The sequence below is a fragment of the Spodoptera frugiperda genome, chromosome 31, assembly GCF_023101765.2.
Source record: "Spodoptera frugiperda isolate SF20-4 chromosome 31, AGI-APGP_CSIRO_Sfru_2.0, whole genome shotgun sequence".
NCBI lineage: Eukaryota > Metazoa > Arthropoda > Insecta > Lepidoptera > Noctuidae > Spodoptera > Spodoptera frugiperda.
Genome location: NC_064242.1, coordinates 7,412,509 through 7,430,451, shown reverse-complemented (window position 1 = coordinate 7,430,451; position 17,943 = coordinate 7,412,509). Strand labels below are relative to the sequence as shown.

Below are 17,943 nucleotides of genomic sequence, written 5' to 3'. Positions count from 1 at the left end.
CGAGATAATGTAACATTACTGTAATGTCCCGCTTCCTGGAGTGTTTTACGGCTCACCAACACCACGACACCTGTGCAATCGTCCTACACACACCCGCTCCGTTCGAGTGTCGGTCTACGACTGACCCGTGACGTAGGCGCATGAGACAACCAAGCAACCCTTTATTCAGCCAATACACTACATCCCTTTTTTGTTTTATTTGTTTTTATTGATTATATCTCTCTTAATATTTATAAATGAAACTTATACTATGCTTTATGTATATAATGGATTTTACATGAATCAAACATAATTAATGAAGTTAAAGTTTTAAGAAGCTGCACTAGGATTAAGTTTCGACATTTATTTCCTCGTTATTAATTTCATTTCGATCTTGGCAGACGCTCCATACCCCTTGAACTTTTTTCAAATGTACAACGTTCCTTCTTCTAATTTGACCGGTTTCATCGTTTCTTGCCGTGATATCTCCTCCTTTCGTGTTTTCCACTGTGTGTGTCTCAGGATTGTAGTCTAAGCTTAATTTATTTTCTTTATTCATATTTTTTATATACACTTTGTCTCCTGGCATTAAATCACACTCCCCAGCCTTCCGTTTCCTGTCTCCGTTTTCTTTTCCCATTTGTTTTCTTTCTTGATCTCTATCTTTAACCTCAGTGTCTTGTGCTGTCCTCTCCATTGTATCGTTTACCATAGGTAATTTATCTCTAAACTTCCTTTTGTAGAAAAGTTCTGATGGGGTTCTTACAGTAACAGAATGTGGTGTGCTGTTGTACATAGTTAAATAATCCAGCAAACTTTCCTTCCAGTCTTATTTTCAGCTATACTTATTTTAAGACGTTTAAGTATGTCACGGTTTTGTCGTTCGACCTCTCCATTTTGTTGGGGCCAATATGGTACTGTATTGAAAAGGATTATGTTCCTTTCTGTTAGAAATGATTTAAACTCTTCGCTGATGAATTGCCTTCCATTATCTGCAGTTATTGAAATTGGATTTCCTAATCGACTGAATATTTCTTTAAGTTTGGCTACAATTTCAGTAGAGGTAATTTTACGACAAATCTTCACTTCTTTATATCTGCTGTAATAATCGACTACAACAAATAGGTGGTCACTGCTTGGAAGAGGACCCATCAAATCAATTGCAATATCAATCCAAGGCCCTTCTGGCAACTCACGCCGTTTCATAGGGGTTGGTGGACATGGTGCAGATACAAGAGTACATCCTTTACAGGCTTTTACAATATTCTCGGCCTCTTTGTCGCATCTAGGCCACCAGACTTTCGTACGAAGTCTCGCCTTCATTGACACAATACCGGGATGTCCCTCGTGAGCTGCATCCAAAACTCTTTTACGGAGTGCCGAGGGAACCACAATTCTCATTCCTCTCAATAATATACCCTCATGGAAACAAAGTTCATTTTGAAAGATTTTATACAACTTCACGTCGTCGTTCCATATGTTCTGGTATAAACCCTCTTTCACGTTTAGTATTTCCTTATCTTCCATTGAGCTATCTATTATTTCTTTAAGAGAAACAGCACGAGGTCGGACAAACTCTACGATTTGGCAAATGTGATTGTCTTCCAATTTTATCCGGGATTTCTCCGCATTTTTGCTTAGTCTAGACAATGAATCTGCGATATTAGTTTTCCCTGGTTGGTAAACTATTTTATAGTCGTACGATTGTAAGCGCATAACCCATCTCTCTATCCTTGCACATGGTTTAGATTTGGGACCAAATATTACCTCCAACGGCTTGTGGTCTGTTATGAGTTCAAATCTTTTGCCATAAAGGAATATGTGGAAATGTTCCACCGCCCACACGAGAGCTAACGCTTCTTTTTCCGTCTGGCAATAACGACGTTCACAGTCAGTTAAAGTTTTGTGGCCATATGCAATAATTCTGGGCTCACCTTTGGAATTAGTTTGAACTAAAACTCCACCCAAACCCACAGGACTAGCATCTGCTATGACAATCGTACGATCGCTAACATTATAATACCCTAAGCTAGAAATATTTGTCATGATTTCCTTCAACGACTCAAAACACGATTTTTGTTCTAATCCCCAGTTTTCGGTTATGTCCGCTCGATCTCCTGTTTTGTTTCTTAGTAGGATTTTAAGAGGTTCTGTTACCGTAGCATAGTTAGGTATCCATTTGCTCACAAAATTAACAAGACCTAAAAAACTTTGTAGCTCTCCAGTAGTTTTAGGTGCTCTAAATTCTTTTATTGTAGAAATGTACTTTTTCAATGGTCTTACCCCTTCTCCTGATAACTCATGTCCTAGAAAGTTCACTTTTTCCATTCTAAAACAGCATTTGTCATTTCTTATCACTACATTATTTTCATTCAAAACTGATATTACTTTTTTTAATCGCGAATCATGTTCAATCAAGTCCTTTCCATATATTAAAATGTCGTCAATGTAATTTACCACACCTTCACAACCTAAAAGCATGCGTTCTAATGTTTTCTGGAATATTTCTGGGGCACATGATATGCCAAACATGAGTCTCTTATACCTGAACAAGCCTTTACTGGTTATAAAGGTAGTTATGTGTCTGGAAGCCGGATCTATTTCAAGTTGGTGAAATGCGTCTTTAATGTCCAATTTTGTAAATACTTTTGCATTTTTCATTTTAGGTAGCAATTTATCCATTGTCGGCAATGGGTGGTTTTCACGTACAATGGCTTCGTTAGCTCGGCGCATGTCAACACAAAGGCGTACTTCTCCATTTTCTTTCAGTACCGGCACTACAGGGGACACCCACTTAGAAGAACCTACTACCGGCTCTATAATATCCCTTTGATTAAGTTCTTCAATTTTGTTTTCAATTTTAGCCTCTAAAGGTATAGGGATTCTCCTGTAAGGTTGTGATACGGGTGGGATTGAATGATCGATTGGCAAGTGAATTAATACATCTTTAAATTTGGGGAAAATCTGGAAATCTACTTGATTAACTTCTGCATTCAATCCAATTTTCAAAACTCCTAACGCTATTGCTGAGGTTTTCCCTAAAAGATTTCTAGTGCCATCGATAACAACATAGAAAGTTGAGTTTTCGGATCTTAGTCCTACTTTAATCTGAGCTTCAAATGATCCTTTTATCTTCAGTGGTGTGGAGCTACCATAGGCCATAAATGTAACATTGGGATTTGGAAGTTGATTATACACACTAACTTTGTTTTTCTTCAATATCTCCCAAGTCTTTTCCGTAATCAAATTTTGCTTGCAGCCCGAATCAATCAACATCTTTGTCTGTACTCCTCCAATAGTGCAGTTAATTTCCACATCGTCGTCAATATGAAAAACATACTCAGTATCTCCTTCTCTATGTACTGTTTTGTTAGAAGAATCACCCACTTCATTAACTTCATTCTTCTCCCTGTCGAAACGACCTTTCTTTTGTTCATGTCTATATTCCCTTTCCACTTTCCGCTTCACCGTCCGTTTCGTTCGGCAGTACTGTCTGAAATGCCCCTTAAGACCACACTTTAGGCATTCTTTATCCCTTGCCGGGCATTTTTCATCATTTCCAGCATGTCTAGGATTACCACATCTGCCGCATCCATGTCGAACATTCTTTGATTTATCAAAGTCCCTTTTAAATTTACTATCCATCCTGTTTACTTCTTGATTCTCATTTGATTTTAGTGGATTTTTAAACTCTTCTAATTGTTTATTAACAACTTCAAGAGTATTTGCTTCGGTAATAACTCGCTCTAATGTAATTTCATCCCCAATCCGTAATATCTTTTTCCTCAGTTCGGGTAGGAAACATTTTTCCGTTATTTGGTCGATAATGTTTTCATCTCTGTCGGCAAACTGACATTTATCAGCTTGTTTTCTCAGTCTCACCACGAATTTTTCAAATTTTTCGTCAGGTTCTTGTTTAAGGAGCCTGAATGTATGTCTCTCATAAACTTTGCTCTGTTTTGGAGCAAAGTAGGCATCAAGTTTTGAAATTGCTATTTCAAATACGTCTTCGCCTTCAGTTGGTTCGACATTAGCCCCAGGAATGTTGTAAAATACTTCCTGTAAGTCTAGCCCGCCGAAATGTAGAAGGGAGGCCCTTTTCTTTATGTCTTTGTCAATGTTAGACGCTTCGAGGTAAATGAATAGTGCTCGTTTCCATCGCTCCCATCGTGCACCCACTGAGGTAGATTCACCGTTGCAGTCGAACTTTTCCAGTGAAAGAAGTGACATCTTTGGGGCGACCTGGAATAATCAATTTAATGATTCAGATATCTATGTATCTGCAGTTAAATTTTATCTTATAAGTTTCCTCTCGTATCAATCTAATGATCGGATTAATTTTTTATCCGCATATTACTTAAGCTGTCCATACCAACAAACATATAAATTTAATTATCAGATTTTAATCTGCTAAGTTAGTACCTACTAACCTCATACAATAATAATTTTATTGTAAGGCTTTTGTTTTATTTACTGGTATCAATTTAATGATCAGTTCAGTTCCAACTGCTTTGAGTAGATACTCCCTTTTATTTATCAATATTAATCACAGCCACATAGTATTAATCAATTTAGTATAACAGATCCAATTTAATCTGCGTTAGTTAGGTAGACAGGTACCTACCGATTTAACGGTCACCGGTTGTATTTAAACCTTGCTCTTTTTGTAAACAAATAGGAACATAACTAAATACAAGCATAATACAATGTATTTCTCCCACTACGTGACTACGCGGGTAGGTGTTACGAAACAATCGTACATTCAATGTATTCGTATTTTAACTTGCTGAACCTATCGGTATTTATTTGTTTATATTCTTAGCTCAATAATCGCAGAAGTTTGTAAATGAGGCCCAATGTAGTGTTTTTTAACTATTTTGTATACTTATGTAAAGTTAACTTAATATTTTGTTTCTTAAAAACAGCCATAACACTCATAAACTGACTTTGGTGTGTATTTTTAACTAAGTCCACATGATATTATAGTTAATTTTTAAAACTATTTATTTTTATGTAGGAAGCTATATAAAATCAGATGACATTATTTAATAATTCTCATCAAGTGTTATTTCACACAAACAAATCGCTGATTGTTTCTAACATCGTTATCAGTCGATCTGCATTCCTAAGTGATGACGTCAAAGCCCGGCGCATCTTAACGTAAACAAATGAATTTAAGTTTCTTATACCTTCAATGATTGTAGTAAAAAGTAGCTTGTGTTATCTATTTCGTGTGCATATTGTCGTTTATGTAATTAAACAACACATTTTAAGATATTCATCGTAAGGTTTTAATCCTACTAATAATGCAATAATTGTGAAGACTTTTAAGTGTGTGTGTGTATGTTACTCGCGCCAAAACGGCTGGACACATTCAAATGTTTGGCATAGATATAGCGATTTACTGTTAAATCCTCGTTTATATTTAAAAAAACCACTCTTTTGGTATAAATAGCTAATAATTAAAACAACCAGTTCACAGTAAATTATAGGCAAAGTACTCTGGCAATGACGTCACTTGTTTACTGCAGCGTATCGCCTATCTTTCCCCCTTTTTTTTTTTACCAATGTATACTTACTATTTTCCTCGTCGCCACATGTAATGTCCCGCTTCCTGGAGTGTTTTACGGCTCACCAACACCACGACACCTGTGCAATCGTCCTACACACACCCGCTCCGTTCGAGTGTCGGTCTACGACTGACCCGTGACGTAGGCGCATGAGACAACCAAGCAACCCTTTATTCAGCCAATACACTACAATTACTAAAAAGCTAAATGTCGCTAGCACAATTAACACGCTTTGCGCGGATGTTTTATCTATTCACCCATAGATGGCGTTCTGCAAATATGTAATTTGTACGAACAGAGAGAGAATGTACGCATAAAATGCGTACATTGTCATTAGTTGATATTCAAATGTAATTGTCAATCTGTTGTTGTTGTTTGTTGGTTTCGGTTTTCTTAATTGTAAAAAAAAAACAATTACGTTTATTTCGAAATAATCGGTAAATATTGTAATTTCTTTACGATTGTTTAGTATAATTAAAGCGGTGGTCGAGTCGCTCTTTGTTCATTTATTTTTTTCAAGTCTGTGTAGTTTGTTTTCTAATAAATAATGATCATGCCTAAAAGGAAATCGCAACTGTCCCGGCAAACATCACAGACAAGAGCAGCTCGAGTACGCCGTACGGAAGAATCTGCCCCAGAAAATGAGCAGCGCCTCTCGAGAAATAGAGAACATATTTCACAAGCACGCATCCGAGAATCAAGCTCCGAGCACTCACAGCACAGCGGCTCGATAGCCAAAATGTGCGATCCGTGCCATCCGTCCGATGCGTGCGATGCGTCCGATGCGTGCGATCCGTTCGATGCGAGCGATCCGTGCGATGCGTGCGATCCGTGCCATCCGTCCGATGCGTCCGATGCGTGCGATCCGTTCGATGCGTGCGATCCGTCCGATGCGTGCGATCCGTGCGATGCGTCCGATGCGTGCGATGCGTGCGATCCGTGCGATGCGTCCGATGCGTGCGATCCGTGCGATGCGTCCGATGCGTGCGATCCGTGCGATGCGTCCGATCCGTGCGATCCGTCCGATGCGTGCGATGCGTCCGATGCGTGCGATCCGTGCGATCCGTGCGATGCGTGCGATGCGTCCGATGCGTGCGATGCGTCCGATGCGTCCGATCCGTGCGATGCGTCCGATGCGTGCGATGCGTCCGATGCGTGCGATCCGTGCGATGCGTGCGATGGCAGATAGTCAAAAAAATTCGGAATTTTTTGACACACGCAGTCCGAACTGCTAAGCTACCGGGAGTTATACGTGTTATGTGAGTCAACCATAAAAGATAGATTAGCTGTCGTGGAATATTTTTTAAACAATTTTAAGGAGAACATTTCCGTCATACATGATTTGTGTGTAGCTTTAACCATTAAGGCTTCACACGCATGGAACACACACGCGGAAGCTTAAAAAATGGAATAAGTTCTCCTGTTTTCCCAACATTTCCCTTCACTGCTCTGCTCCTATTGATCGTAGCGTGATGAAAAGTATACTATTGTAAGGAGAATGAAACCACCTCTACAACTTACTAAATAGTTTTAATATTACTAACACAAATACAATGCTTGATATTACCAATTTCTGGCTACAAAGGATAACAATAAAGAGATACGATTCAAAAGCGATATTATGCACCGGTCGCGGTGCGGTCTGGAGCGGAAGTGGGCGGAAGTGACGCTTGTCTTATCCTGTCAATTGAATTTGACAGTTCGACAAACGTCAAACCGACGACGTTCCCTTACACGGCCTCTCCTGACACACTGGCGTCCTCGACAGGCGTTGTTGCACCAACTTCTTCACCGTCGAAGACTGGAGTGCTCAGCACCTCTGTCATCGGAAGGATCTGCACGAATAAAAACACATCCCAAGCTATATTAAGTGGCAAGCAAGTGTTGAAAAGAAATATTAAGATTTCCAGTCCTGTTGAAAAGAAATATTAAGATTTCCAGTCCTGTTGAAAAGAAATATTGATTTCCACCTGTTGAAAAGAAATATTAAGATTTCCAGTCCTGTTGAGATAATAAATGGTCTATTGCAATAATAATTAGTCATATACAAAGCAACATAAGGTCTAGGTCGCAAGCAAGGCTAGACATAACGCACAAGGTCAAATTATTCAGCAAGGCATAATACACAAGGTCAAGTTATTCAACAAGACAACACACGGTCAAGTTATTCAACAAGGCATAATACACAAAGTCAAATTATTTAGCAAGGCATAATACACAAGGTCAAGTTATTCAACAAGGCATAAGACACAAAGTCAAGTTATTTAACAAGGCATAACACACAAAGTCAAGTTATTTAACAAGACATAATACACAAGGTCAAGTTATTCAACAAGTAACACACAATGTCAAGTTATTCAACAAGTAACACACAATGTCAAGTTATTCAACAAGACTTAATACACAAGGGCTAGTTATCCAACTAGACATATCACACAAGGGCTAGTTATCCAACTAGACATAACACATAAGGGCTAGTTATCCAACTAGACATAACACATAAGGGCTAGTTATCCAACTAGACATAACACACAAGGGCTAGTTATCCAACTAGACATAATACATAAGGGCTAGTTATCCAACTAGACATAACACACAAGGGCTAGTTATCCAACTAGACATAACACACAAGGGCTAGTTATCCAACTAGACATAACACACAAGGGCTAGTTATCCAACTAGACATAACACATAAGGGCTAGTTATCCAACTAGACATAACACACAAGGGCTAGTTATCCAACTAGACACAACACACAAGGGCTAGTTATCCAACTAGACATAACACACAAGGTCTAGACTTCAAGCAAGGTTAAACATGGCACACAATGTCTAGTTATCCAACTAGACATAATACACAAGGTCTAGACTTCAAGCAAGGTTAAACATGGCACACAATGTCTAGTTATCCAACTAGACATAATACACAAGGTCTAGTAATTCAACAAAACCAGACACAACACAAGGTCTAGGTTTTAAGCAAGACTACACATAACACAAGGGCTAGTTATTCAACAAAACTAGCTATGGTTAGCCATTCAGCAAGTACTCACATGCAAAGAAAGCAGCACACTCATCAGGAGTCCATTCGCCATTCCAGGGCACTATGAACTGCACCACAGCAAAGTTACCTTTCCATAAGCCCCAGCAACAAGTTTCAACTCATTTCGGTCATTCTTCAAGATTCTTGTGACCCTATAAGGTCCGTGCATTCCAGGATCTGATTATGACAATAGCAAGGTCTTCCTTTGGGAAAACATGAGGTGCTCAGCATACTGTGTCACCTCCAATGCCAATCAAAAAGTTGAGTGGAGACGCTTGAGTAGTTTCCTGTTTGGTGACATTTTGCGAATGCCACAGCTCTTCAAACCACTTATTCTTCCTGTTACAGGTCTCAACCCTTAACATATTGAAAAGAGTACAAACACCGCTCCACTTAACCATTGGCATGATGCATCTCAAGAGTTATGTAGTGAATAGAGCATCCTAAATCATTACCCCATTTTACAAAGTTTGCTGATTCTAACATGCAGCCACAATCAGCATCTATAAGATGCAGAGTGCAATACAAGGAGATAGCATTTATAAATGCTTTCTGTAGCTCATAAGAATACTGTCTATACAGTAGGTAAATAAGACAGCAATTACAAAAAGCATCAACCAGAACAAGAACATGCTCATAGCTATTATTCCAGTAGAGGACCCAGGACATCGGTATGAAGCAACTTAATTTAGGTATGAAAGCAACTTCTGGCTTTTGCCATGAAGTAATGGGTTGTAATGGTGCTTAAAGAATCCACTTACTAGCCGTGCAAACTAAACAAAATGCCATATACTTTATCACAAAAGCATTAAGACATGGCTCCTTAACCAAAAGTGATTTGGGATCCATCCAATAGTTTTATATGCACCGATGTGACAATTTTAATTATGAAAGATTTTAAGTACCGTAACCATAACTTCTAGCATCAGTATGTGCCTTCATATTTAAATCAGTTTCAAAGATAGATTAATAGGTTCAACTTTAGGAAAAACATTTAAGTGTAGGATTTTGAGCAGGTCTGTATTAAGTAATGTAATTTTACAGCCTCTTTAGAGTGAACAGTCTCGATTTACGAGACCTTCATTTTTACTCCCGACTGGTTTTACAAAAGTAGAAAAATAATTAACTAACTCACATGGTTTCAGATTTTTATTTTGTAGCAGCAGCTTTTAAGTTAGGTTCATTGACACAACGCATAACGATCGCGCTAATTAGTTCGTCACTTAACCCTTTAACAATTTGTAATCGTAATAATGATCGTCTTACGTACTCAGCATACGTAACAAAACTATCAGAATTGGTACTCATGACCTCGTATAGAATGTTCGCTACGTTAATCTCGCACACAATGATTTAAAATCTCGTTTGAAGTTACTCCAGGACCGATCCGTAGTAGGTAACCCACTCGTCTAACCAAGATTTCGCGTCGCCTTTAAGACAGTGACCGATACGTGACCAACATTCAGCATCATTCCACTTATTAAGAATTTGAGCTCGGTCTACCTCATCAAACCAGGCATCAACGTTGTGTATATTCGGGTCGAAATTTGAGACGTAAAAATCACGTGTTCCGCCATATTTTAAAGAATGAATTGCCTCAACGACTTTTTCTGTCGAATCACAATTTGATGGTGGTACTTCGATATTAGACGACGTACCTAACGAAGATCTATCCTCTAACGCGTTTAGCCTCATAAGAATTGTTTGAAAGGAGTTACGTAGCACTGAATTACTCCGAGTTCGCGGGCTGCGCGCGAGACGGTTACGATGCCGACGCCGTTTTGAGTGTCGACTCCTCGAACACGAATCTCCACGGGATACGTGAGATCCACTGCGTGAACGATCACGTTTGCCCATTGTTACACGCAATTACACAGTAATCCGTCACTAGTTACGCCACGAATCAAGAAGCCAGAAATTGATAAAGATTGCACGTGGATATGCAATAGGTAGGAATCCCACTTCTGATGTAAGGAGAATGAAACCACCTCTACAACTTACTAAATAGTTTTAATATTACTAATACAAATACAATGCTTGATATTACCAATTTCTGGCTACAAAGGATAACAATAAAGAGATACGATTCAAAAGCGATATTATGCACCGGTCGCGGTGCGGTCTGGAGCGGAAGTGGGCGGAAGTGACGCTTGTCTTATCCTGTCAATTGAATTTGACAGTTCGACAAACGTCAAACCGACGAAGTTCCCTTACACTATATATAACCTGCCCAGGAGTATGAGGAACAATAAAATTGTACCAAGTATCGTTGAAATCTGTCGAGTGGTTTTTGTTTCTATAACGAACATACAGACAGACAAAAAATTTTCTGATTGCATTTTTGGCGTCAGTGTCGATCACTAATCACCCGCTGATAGTTATTTTGGAAATATATTTCATGTACAGAATTGACCTCTCTACAGATTTATTATAAGTATAGATGGATAGGTATACATAGATAAAAGAATAAAGCCTACGCTTAAATGGCTCTGAGGTAAGCCAGCTAGTTTTCTATATTCTTTTTACAATGGGACCCCCCCCATTGGTTGGAAAACTTTGAACCAAATTAACTTTATTATTCAAATATGCAAAAAATATCTAAACTAGTACTTACATAAAAAGAGATTAAAAAATTTCATTAAATCTAACGAGCAGACGATTGACGCATTGAATAAGACTGTCGCATATAATGTATCGCATCCATTCGTGTTCCTCAGAATGTTGACAAACTTTAGTAAATAAGAAATGACAGAATATTATCAAATAAAATAATTACCTACATTTTCATTAAAATTTTTGCACTTTACTTTTGTAAATAATTTATGAATTTGCCACACTGACAGAAAATATGAATCATTTAATTTGTTTTTTTTTTTTCATCTGTCAACACAGCACCCGGTTTTCATTGTTCATGCCTTCGTGATTTCTTTTCTGTACTTCTACAGATCACGAGGAAATCAAGATAAGTTCTCTGTTTCGAAAGTGCTTTTAAGTTTCCTAAACCATGGCTTTACACGTACCGAAAGCTCCTGGGGTACCCCAGATGTTAAAAGAAGGCGCACGGGTAAGTTTATCAATACACATAACCAACAATTTTATTGCGCCCACTCCGACCATTTCATCTGTTTTAATTTCCTATTATAACTTCATTAATCTTTCCAAAAATGACCCAAAGCATTGTAAAACTTACTTTTAGGTCTCAAAACTATATGATCGTGCTTTAAAAAGTTCGAGTTTAACTCAAATTTCTCATTTTTTAACATCAACAAATTCTAGCCAGAAATTTCTAATTATTGGAAACCTTATAATAAAAGTGGCCAATTTATGGTCATATCCACTATTTTGAACGAATTCAAATGTTTTATTTTTATCAAAACATACATTATTGTTGACAACTATATAAATAATAATAAATTATAAATGCTCATTGCTCATCTTGTTTATTTCTTCTATTACTAGATGTTCTCTGGCCTGGAAGAGGCAGTCTTCCGTAACATAAATGCCTGTAAACAATTCGCCCAAAGTGTTCGCTCAGCCTATGGACCCAATGGCATGAACAAAATGATAATCAACCACATTGATAAACAATTTGTGACGAGTGATGCTGGTACCATCATTAGAGAACTGGATGTAGAACACCCAGCTGCTAAACTGATGGTTTTAGCCAGCCAGATGCAGGATTCTGAAGTTGGTGATGGAACCAACTTTGTCATAGTCTTTTCTGGAGCCCTTCTTGAAGCAGCCGAAGAGCTATTACGTTTGGGTGTTACCCCTAGTGAAATCGCTGATGGTTATGAAAAAGCTCTTGAGAAATGCTTGGAAATCCTCCCAGGCCTTGTCTGTGAAGAAATTAAAGATTGCAAAAGCATTGAAGCTGTAACCAAAGGAATCACTCCATCCATCATGTCTAAGCAGTATGGTTATGAAGATTTTATTGCTTCACTGGTTGCAAAGGCATGTATTGCTATCCTTCCTGAGAAAACTACATTCAATGTTGACAATGTGAGGATATGCAAGGTATGTATTGATTCAGTAATGCATTGCTCATTCTAGTATTTTATATCTATGTATTTTATTTAAACATTCTTTTGTTATAGATTCTGGGCTCAGGACTCTTACAGTCTGAAGTCCTCTCAGGCATGGTCTTCAAGCGTGAGGTTGAAGGAGATGTTTCTTCTGCAACAAAAGCTAAAGTTGCTGTGTACTCCTGCCCAGTAGATATTACACAAACAGAAACCAAGGGAACAGTTTTGATCAAATCCGCTGATGAACTCCTTAACTTCAGTAGAGGAGAAGAGTCTCAATTGGAGAAACAAATTAAGGATATTGCTGATGCTGGAGTCAAAGTTGTTGTTGCTGGTGCTAAGTTTGGAGATATGGCTTTACATTTCTTGAACAAATATGGTGTTATGGCTGTTCGTCTTAACTCTAAGTTTGACATCCGTCGTCTTGCCAGGACTGTGAATGCTACTGTAAGTATATTTTTGAGTTCAAACTGGTCTCTTGAAGTAGATTGTGTTTATTTTCAAATTTATTTATTTATTTATTAACCATCAGAAATAACTTTTTGTCTATAATAACTATACTAATAAACTTTGTAACTTGTTATTCAAGGTGCTGCCAAGACTGACAACTCCCACTGCTGAAGAGTTGGGATATTGTGATTCTATTGGTGTTGAAGAATTAGGAGACACCCGTGTTGTTTGCTTCCGCATGGAGAGCTCAGAGTCACGTATCTCAACAGTTGTCATCAGAGGTTCCACTGATAATTATATGGATGACATTGAGAGAGCTATTGACGATGGTGTCAACACATTCAAGGGTATTGCAAGAGATGGAAAGTAAGTTATAGAACATTATTGCACATTTTTATAAGCATTTTGTTGTGCTAGACACATTATCATTACAAATGCCATTTTAACAATTTTCTACTAATTCCCAGATTCTTACCGGGTGCTGGAGCCACAGAAATTGAACTGGCGCAACAACTTCTTCAGTATGCTGATACCCTGCCAGGCTTAGAACAGTATGCAGTCAGGAAGTTTGCAGTAGCTTTGGAAAGCATCCCTCGTGCCTTAGCTGATAATTCTGGAGCAAATGCTACAGAAGTTGTAAATAACATCTACAAAGCCCACAAGGTTGGTATCATACATTAATTTATCTATTTGTATTGTTATCCAGATTATTACCTTTAGTTATTAATAACTCATATCTAATATGCATTTGTGCATTTACAGGAAGGCAACAAAAATGCAGGATACGACATTGAGTCTGAAAACAATGGTGTATGTGATGCTAAAGAAAAGAATATATTGGATCTCTATGTCCTGAAGTACTGGGGACTGAAATATGCTGTCGGCGCAGCTGCAACTATCCTTAAAGTGGACCAAATCATTATGGCTAAGAGGGCAGGAGGACCAAAACCTAAAGCACCAGCTGGAAGTGATGATGAATCTTAAGTCTTATGCAATAGATCACAATTAATATTAACTCGCAAAGTATTTTATTTTAAGTTCTTAGAATAAAATAAAGCTTAACAGTACTTCATTTAATTTAAACATATGTTATGAATATGTTTCAACATAAAATATAAAAGGTCTAATTCTTATTTCGGTTTCATAATTGTTTTGTTTATTGTGAAGATTTTTTCTGCATATTAATTATGATTCATAATATGAAATGTGCGCTGCATAATTATTATATTCTCCACAATACTATCATTCGCGGTCATGAACACATTACTAATAATAAAATTATTTTAACTTATATGTTGTTTTGATTTTGAATATTTCCTATTAAGTGGATGAATAAAAGTCATGTAACTTTACATAATATTTTTGTAAGAGACTTACAAAATTAGTATAAGAAACGAGCAAGAAAAATTCTGCAAACTAATTGCTCAACGTGAGAATCGTGCCTATGGACGACCTAAGTCTGCAACATATTACATAGCAGCCGGTCACCCAGCTAGTCGACTCAACCGTGCAGGTAAGATGCTGCGCGTAACGCCGGCTCCACACGTTGGCCCCAATATTGGCCCCAACGCTATTCATCCAACGTGTGGATCTAGAAAATGGCATTGGTCCCAACGTTAGGGCGAGCGTTGGTAGTTGGCCGGCTCGTGTCGGTTTCATCAAAGGAATCTGCGCCAACGCTCGCGATCTGTCCACACGTTGGCGCTTTGCTCAGTTCTGTTACAACACGCAGCGAGTGCATACGTCGAGCGAGAATGGCTTTCTCATCCACAAAATCGTCACCGGCTTGGACAAATGAAAAAGTAATAGAATTTATAGAACTTTATCAAGCACATCCAATAATATGGGACGCAACTCGAAAGGAAAACATAAATAAAAATTTATTAGCTGATGCATGGCGCACCATTCAACAAAATATGGGAATGAATTTCTCAATCGAAGATTTAAAAAAAGCGAGAATCGTTAATGAGCACATATCGCCTTTACAGAAAGAAAATTAGTGACTCTACTCGATCTGGATCATCAACAGATGATATTTTTAAACCAAATTGGTTTGCTTATGAGCTCATGGATAGCTTTCTTGCTCCGATTTATGATAAATCGAATACAATTACTATTAACACAGAGAGATTGTCTTTTTATTTTTTCTCAGTAACAAATATAAATGTGCACTCATCATTACTATAAACGCGCTCAGAGCAGTTTCGATTTCTGTATCGGACATCTTCACATTGGCGTTGACGGGATAGAACTAGTTTATTAGCCAACGTGTGTACGCCTCACCGAGTTTGCAGCCCAACGTTGGTACGAGCGTTGGGACCAACATGTGGAGCCGGCCTAAGTAAAGTAAAATTTTATATTGACTACTAAGAATCGGAAAATTCCTCGTAAACAAGTTTTAAGTTCGCGGCGACGTATCGTCACGCCTTTTATCCCCGAAGGAGTAGGCAGAGGTGCACATTACGGGACGTAGTGCCACTGAACAGTACACTCACTCTTTGCCATTTGTGTTATAAGTCTTATGTAATAAGGGGTGAACCTATTGAATGCGATATTCATTCAATTTCATAAACAGCCAGACAGAAAATCTTATTATTATTTTGTTTCATTATTTTTTTATTTAGGGTTAGCGTATTTCGTTTATTTGTTTAACATTCTCTAGATTTACATTTTTAAATACTACACATATAAAATAAAATAATATTTAAAAATATAAAAATAGGAGCCGACCAGTAGCGGGAGCATGGTCCAAGCCACCGGTGGTTAGGGCTCCAGAGACAGAAACCTCCTCACAATACGTGCCGTTTCGAGAAGTACTGCCTTCTGCATCAGGCCCTTGATCCATCCGCCCAACCCCAGCCTCCTAAGGTGGTTGTCGAGGCTGTTGGGAATTAATCCATTGGCCGACACGACTATCGGCACAACGATAGCCGAATCCACATTCCACATGTCGACAACCTCGTGAGCCAAGTCAAGATATTTTATTTGTTTATCTTTTTCAGCTTTCACGAGGTTCTCGTCATGAGGGATGGTGATATCGATTATCATCGTGCGGCGCGCTTGTCGGTCTATCACCACTATATCAGGTTTATTGGCTACAATAGTCCTGTCAGTGATGATAGATCGATCCCAGTACAACGTGATATGGCCGTTTTCGAGAACTGGATCGGGCACATACTTGTAGTATGGAACCTCAAACTCAACAAGTTGGTACTGCAAAGCAAGTTGCTGGTGAATAATCTTGGCCACCTGATTATGTCTATGCAAATATTCACCATTAGCCAAACGACCACAACCAGAAATTATATGTCTTATGGATTCACCAGGACTATGACATGCCCGACATATGTCAACGGTCCCATCCTTAATAATATATTTCCGGTAGTTATTCGTAAGGATAACTTCGTCCATAATTGCACAGACAAATCCTTCAGTTTCTCCAAAGAGATTACTGAATCGTAGCCAAGATACAGACGCTAGAAAATCTACACTGGGTCCATGAAGGGCCCGGAAGAAGCGTCCGTGGAGCTCCTTGCTATGCCATACCTCCTTGCGGTCATTGACGCTTAGTACCACAGGTTTGCGCCAGTTCTCTTTTGTTAAAGATAGTGGAGTGAATCCATTGTCCACTGCTGCTACTTCTCGATGCATACCCTCGTTTACTTTCAGGAAATATTCCCTGAGGTTGCACACCTCACGGTTATGAAGGGTCTTAGCATTTAATAAGCCTCGACCCCCACATTTCCGCGGGGGAAATATTTTATTTAGATATTTTATTTAGGGTTAGCGTATTATTATTACCATGGCAACATTCACAACAGATAGGCTGTCTTTTGTTTTAAGTTCTTTTACATTGACACTTTATGATTTTGTTAAAGAAAATATACTTGTCTGGTATGTTGCATGATTGTGATACAAATTATATGATTTATTGTCTAATAAATTTTATTCATCCTTAATAAAACGCTCATTGATACTCTAAAGTTAAATAAATTAAACAATAGTAGAAATTGTTCCTTTTCAAATTAAGCTTTTGCATGATAAAACAAAAGGACCTGTTAAAAACCAAATATAGGGCGAGAAAACGAATGTGATGTGTAGTTGTCAAACTTCAACTCGTACGTTTTTTTGCAATTCTCAGGAGTAACGCTGTTTTTGTTCATATTCTTCCCAGATTTGATTTGTTTATAAGGAATATAGGAAAATGTCTTCGTATAAGGTAAGTAAAATAAGCCAAATATGCATTAGTAAAACACACATATAAAAAATAAAATAATGTTCTGACAATTATCTAAACTCAATGCTATTTATTTAACGTTATGTATTCTGAAGACTTATTACTGAAATAACCATTAATAATAAGTTACATACATCTACAACTGGACTAACATTAGTTTTTTTGTTGTAGCCCATTGATTCTAAAAGAGAAGAATTCAGAAGATATCTTGAGCGCGCTGGTGTTATGGATGCTTTAACCAAAGTTCTCGTGAGCTTGTATGAAGAACCTGATAAGCCGGAAGATGCTCTAGAATATGTTAGAAAACATCTAGGCACTGACGGTGGAGATGATGAGCTAGAGGCTGCAAGAGCCCGGATTGCGGAACTGGAAGCTGAAAATGCTTTGCTAAGGGGTGAAGCAGCGCCAACGGAAGGATAAATTTTGCTCATTATTAATAATTAATTACCTACATACCTAATATACGATGTTCAATTAAAGATCTCCTTAACATGATCTCATATAAAAATATTCTTGTTATTTCTAGAGAAATATAACTTAGTGTTATGATTACTGTGAGAGTATTATTTTGTTATAAGTATATCTAATTTGGCAGCGAAAGAAGTACTATTAAATTTTTTGTTCAATTTATAATATTTTT

At 38.0% G+C, this 17,943-nt stretch overlaps 3 protein-coding genes and 1 long non-coding RNA gene across 4 annotated transcripts; 2 read left to right on the top strand and 2 right to left on the bottom strand.

Annotated features, from left to right (window-relative positions):
• Positions 1 to 249: 249 nt before the first annotated feature.
• LOC118281254 (uncharacterized protein K02A2.6-like) lies at positions 250 to 5,733 on the bottom strand. Its single transcript, XM_035601834.2, has 2 exons — positions 5,559 to 5,733; positions 250 to 4,221 (listed from the first exon to the last, which is right to left on the bottom strand). The coding sequence occupies exon 2, from the start codon at positions 4,207 to 4,209 to the stop codon at positions 778 to 780; it is 3,432 nt and encodes a 1,143-aa protein (XP_035457727.2). The 5' UTR covers positions 4,210 to 4,221; positions 5,559 to 5,733; the 3' UTR covers positions 250 to 777.
• A 1,301-nt stretch (positions 5,734 to 7,034) lies between these two features.
• On the bottom strand, positions 7,035 to 10,308 carry LOC118264287 (uncharacterized). The gene is made up of 2 exons (XR_007707501.1): positions 8,602 to 10,308; positions 7,035 to 7,384 (listed from the first exon to the last, which is right to left on the bottom strand). It is a non-coding gene; the product is annotated as an uncharacterized LOC118264287 (long non-coding RNA).
• Positions 10,309 to 11,463: 1,155 nt separating this feature from the next.
• Positions 11,464 to 14,357, top strand: LOC118276309 (T-complex protein 1 subunit theta). Its single transcript, XM_035594571.2, has 6 exons — positions 11,464 to 11,655; positions 12,051 to 12,608; positions 12,689 to 13,063; positions 13,206 to 13,432; positions 13,534 to 13,729; positions 13,829 to 14,357. Exons 1-6 carry the CDS (start codon positions 11,596 to 11,598, stop codon positions 14,048 to 14,050), a joined length of 1,638 nt encoding a protein of 545 aa, XP_035450464.1. The 5' UTR covers positions 11,464 to 11,595; the 3' UTR covers positions 14,051 to 14,357.
• Positions 14,358 to 17,119: 2,762 nt separating this feature from the next.
• On the top strand, positions 17,120 to 17,936 carry LOC118276252 (c-Myc-binding protein). Its single transcript, XM_035594498.2, has 2 exons — positions 17,120 to 17,285; positions 17,475 to 17,936. Exons 1-2 carry the CDS (start codon positions 17,271 to 17,273, stop codon positions 17,721 to 17,723), a joined length of 264 nt encoding a protein of 87 aa, XP_035450391.1. The 5' UTR covers positions 17,120 to 17,270; the 3' UTR covers positions 17,724 to 17,936.
• Positions 17,937 to 17,943: the final 7 nt, after the last annotated feature.

What these genes read in the sequence shown, in the direction of transcription:
- LOC118276309 (XM_035594571.2), top strand. Translation starts at nt 11,596, where the DNA reads ATGGCTTTACACGTACCGAAAGCTCCTGGGGTACCCCAGATGTTAAAA. An exon ending in ACAATGTGAGGATATGCAAG is followed by an intron (nt 12,609 to 12,688) that starts GTATGTATTGAT and finishes CTTTTGTTATAG; the next exon opens with ATTCTGGGCTCAGGACTCTT. An exon ending in ACATCTACAAAGCCCACAAG is followed by an intron (nt 13,730 to 13,828) that starts GTTGGTATCATA and finishes GTGCATTTACAG; the next exon opens with GAAGGCAACAAAAATGCAGG.
- LOC118281254 (XM_035601834.2), bottom strand. Translation starts at nt 4,209, where the DNA reads ATGTCACTTCTTTCACTGGAAAAGTTCGACTGCAACGGTGAATCTACC.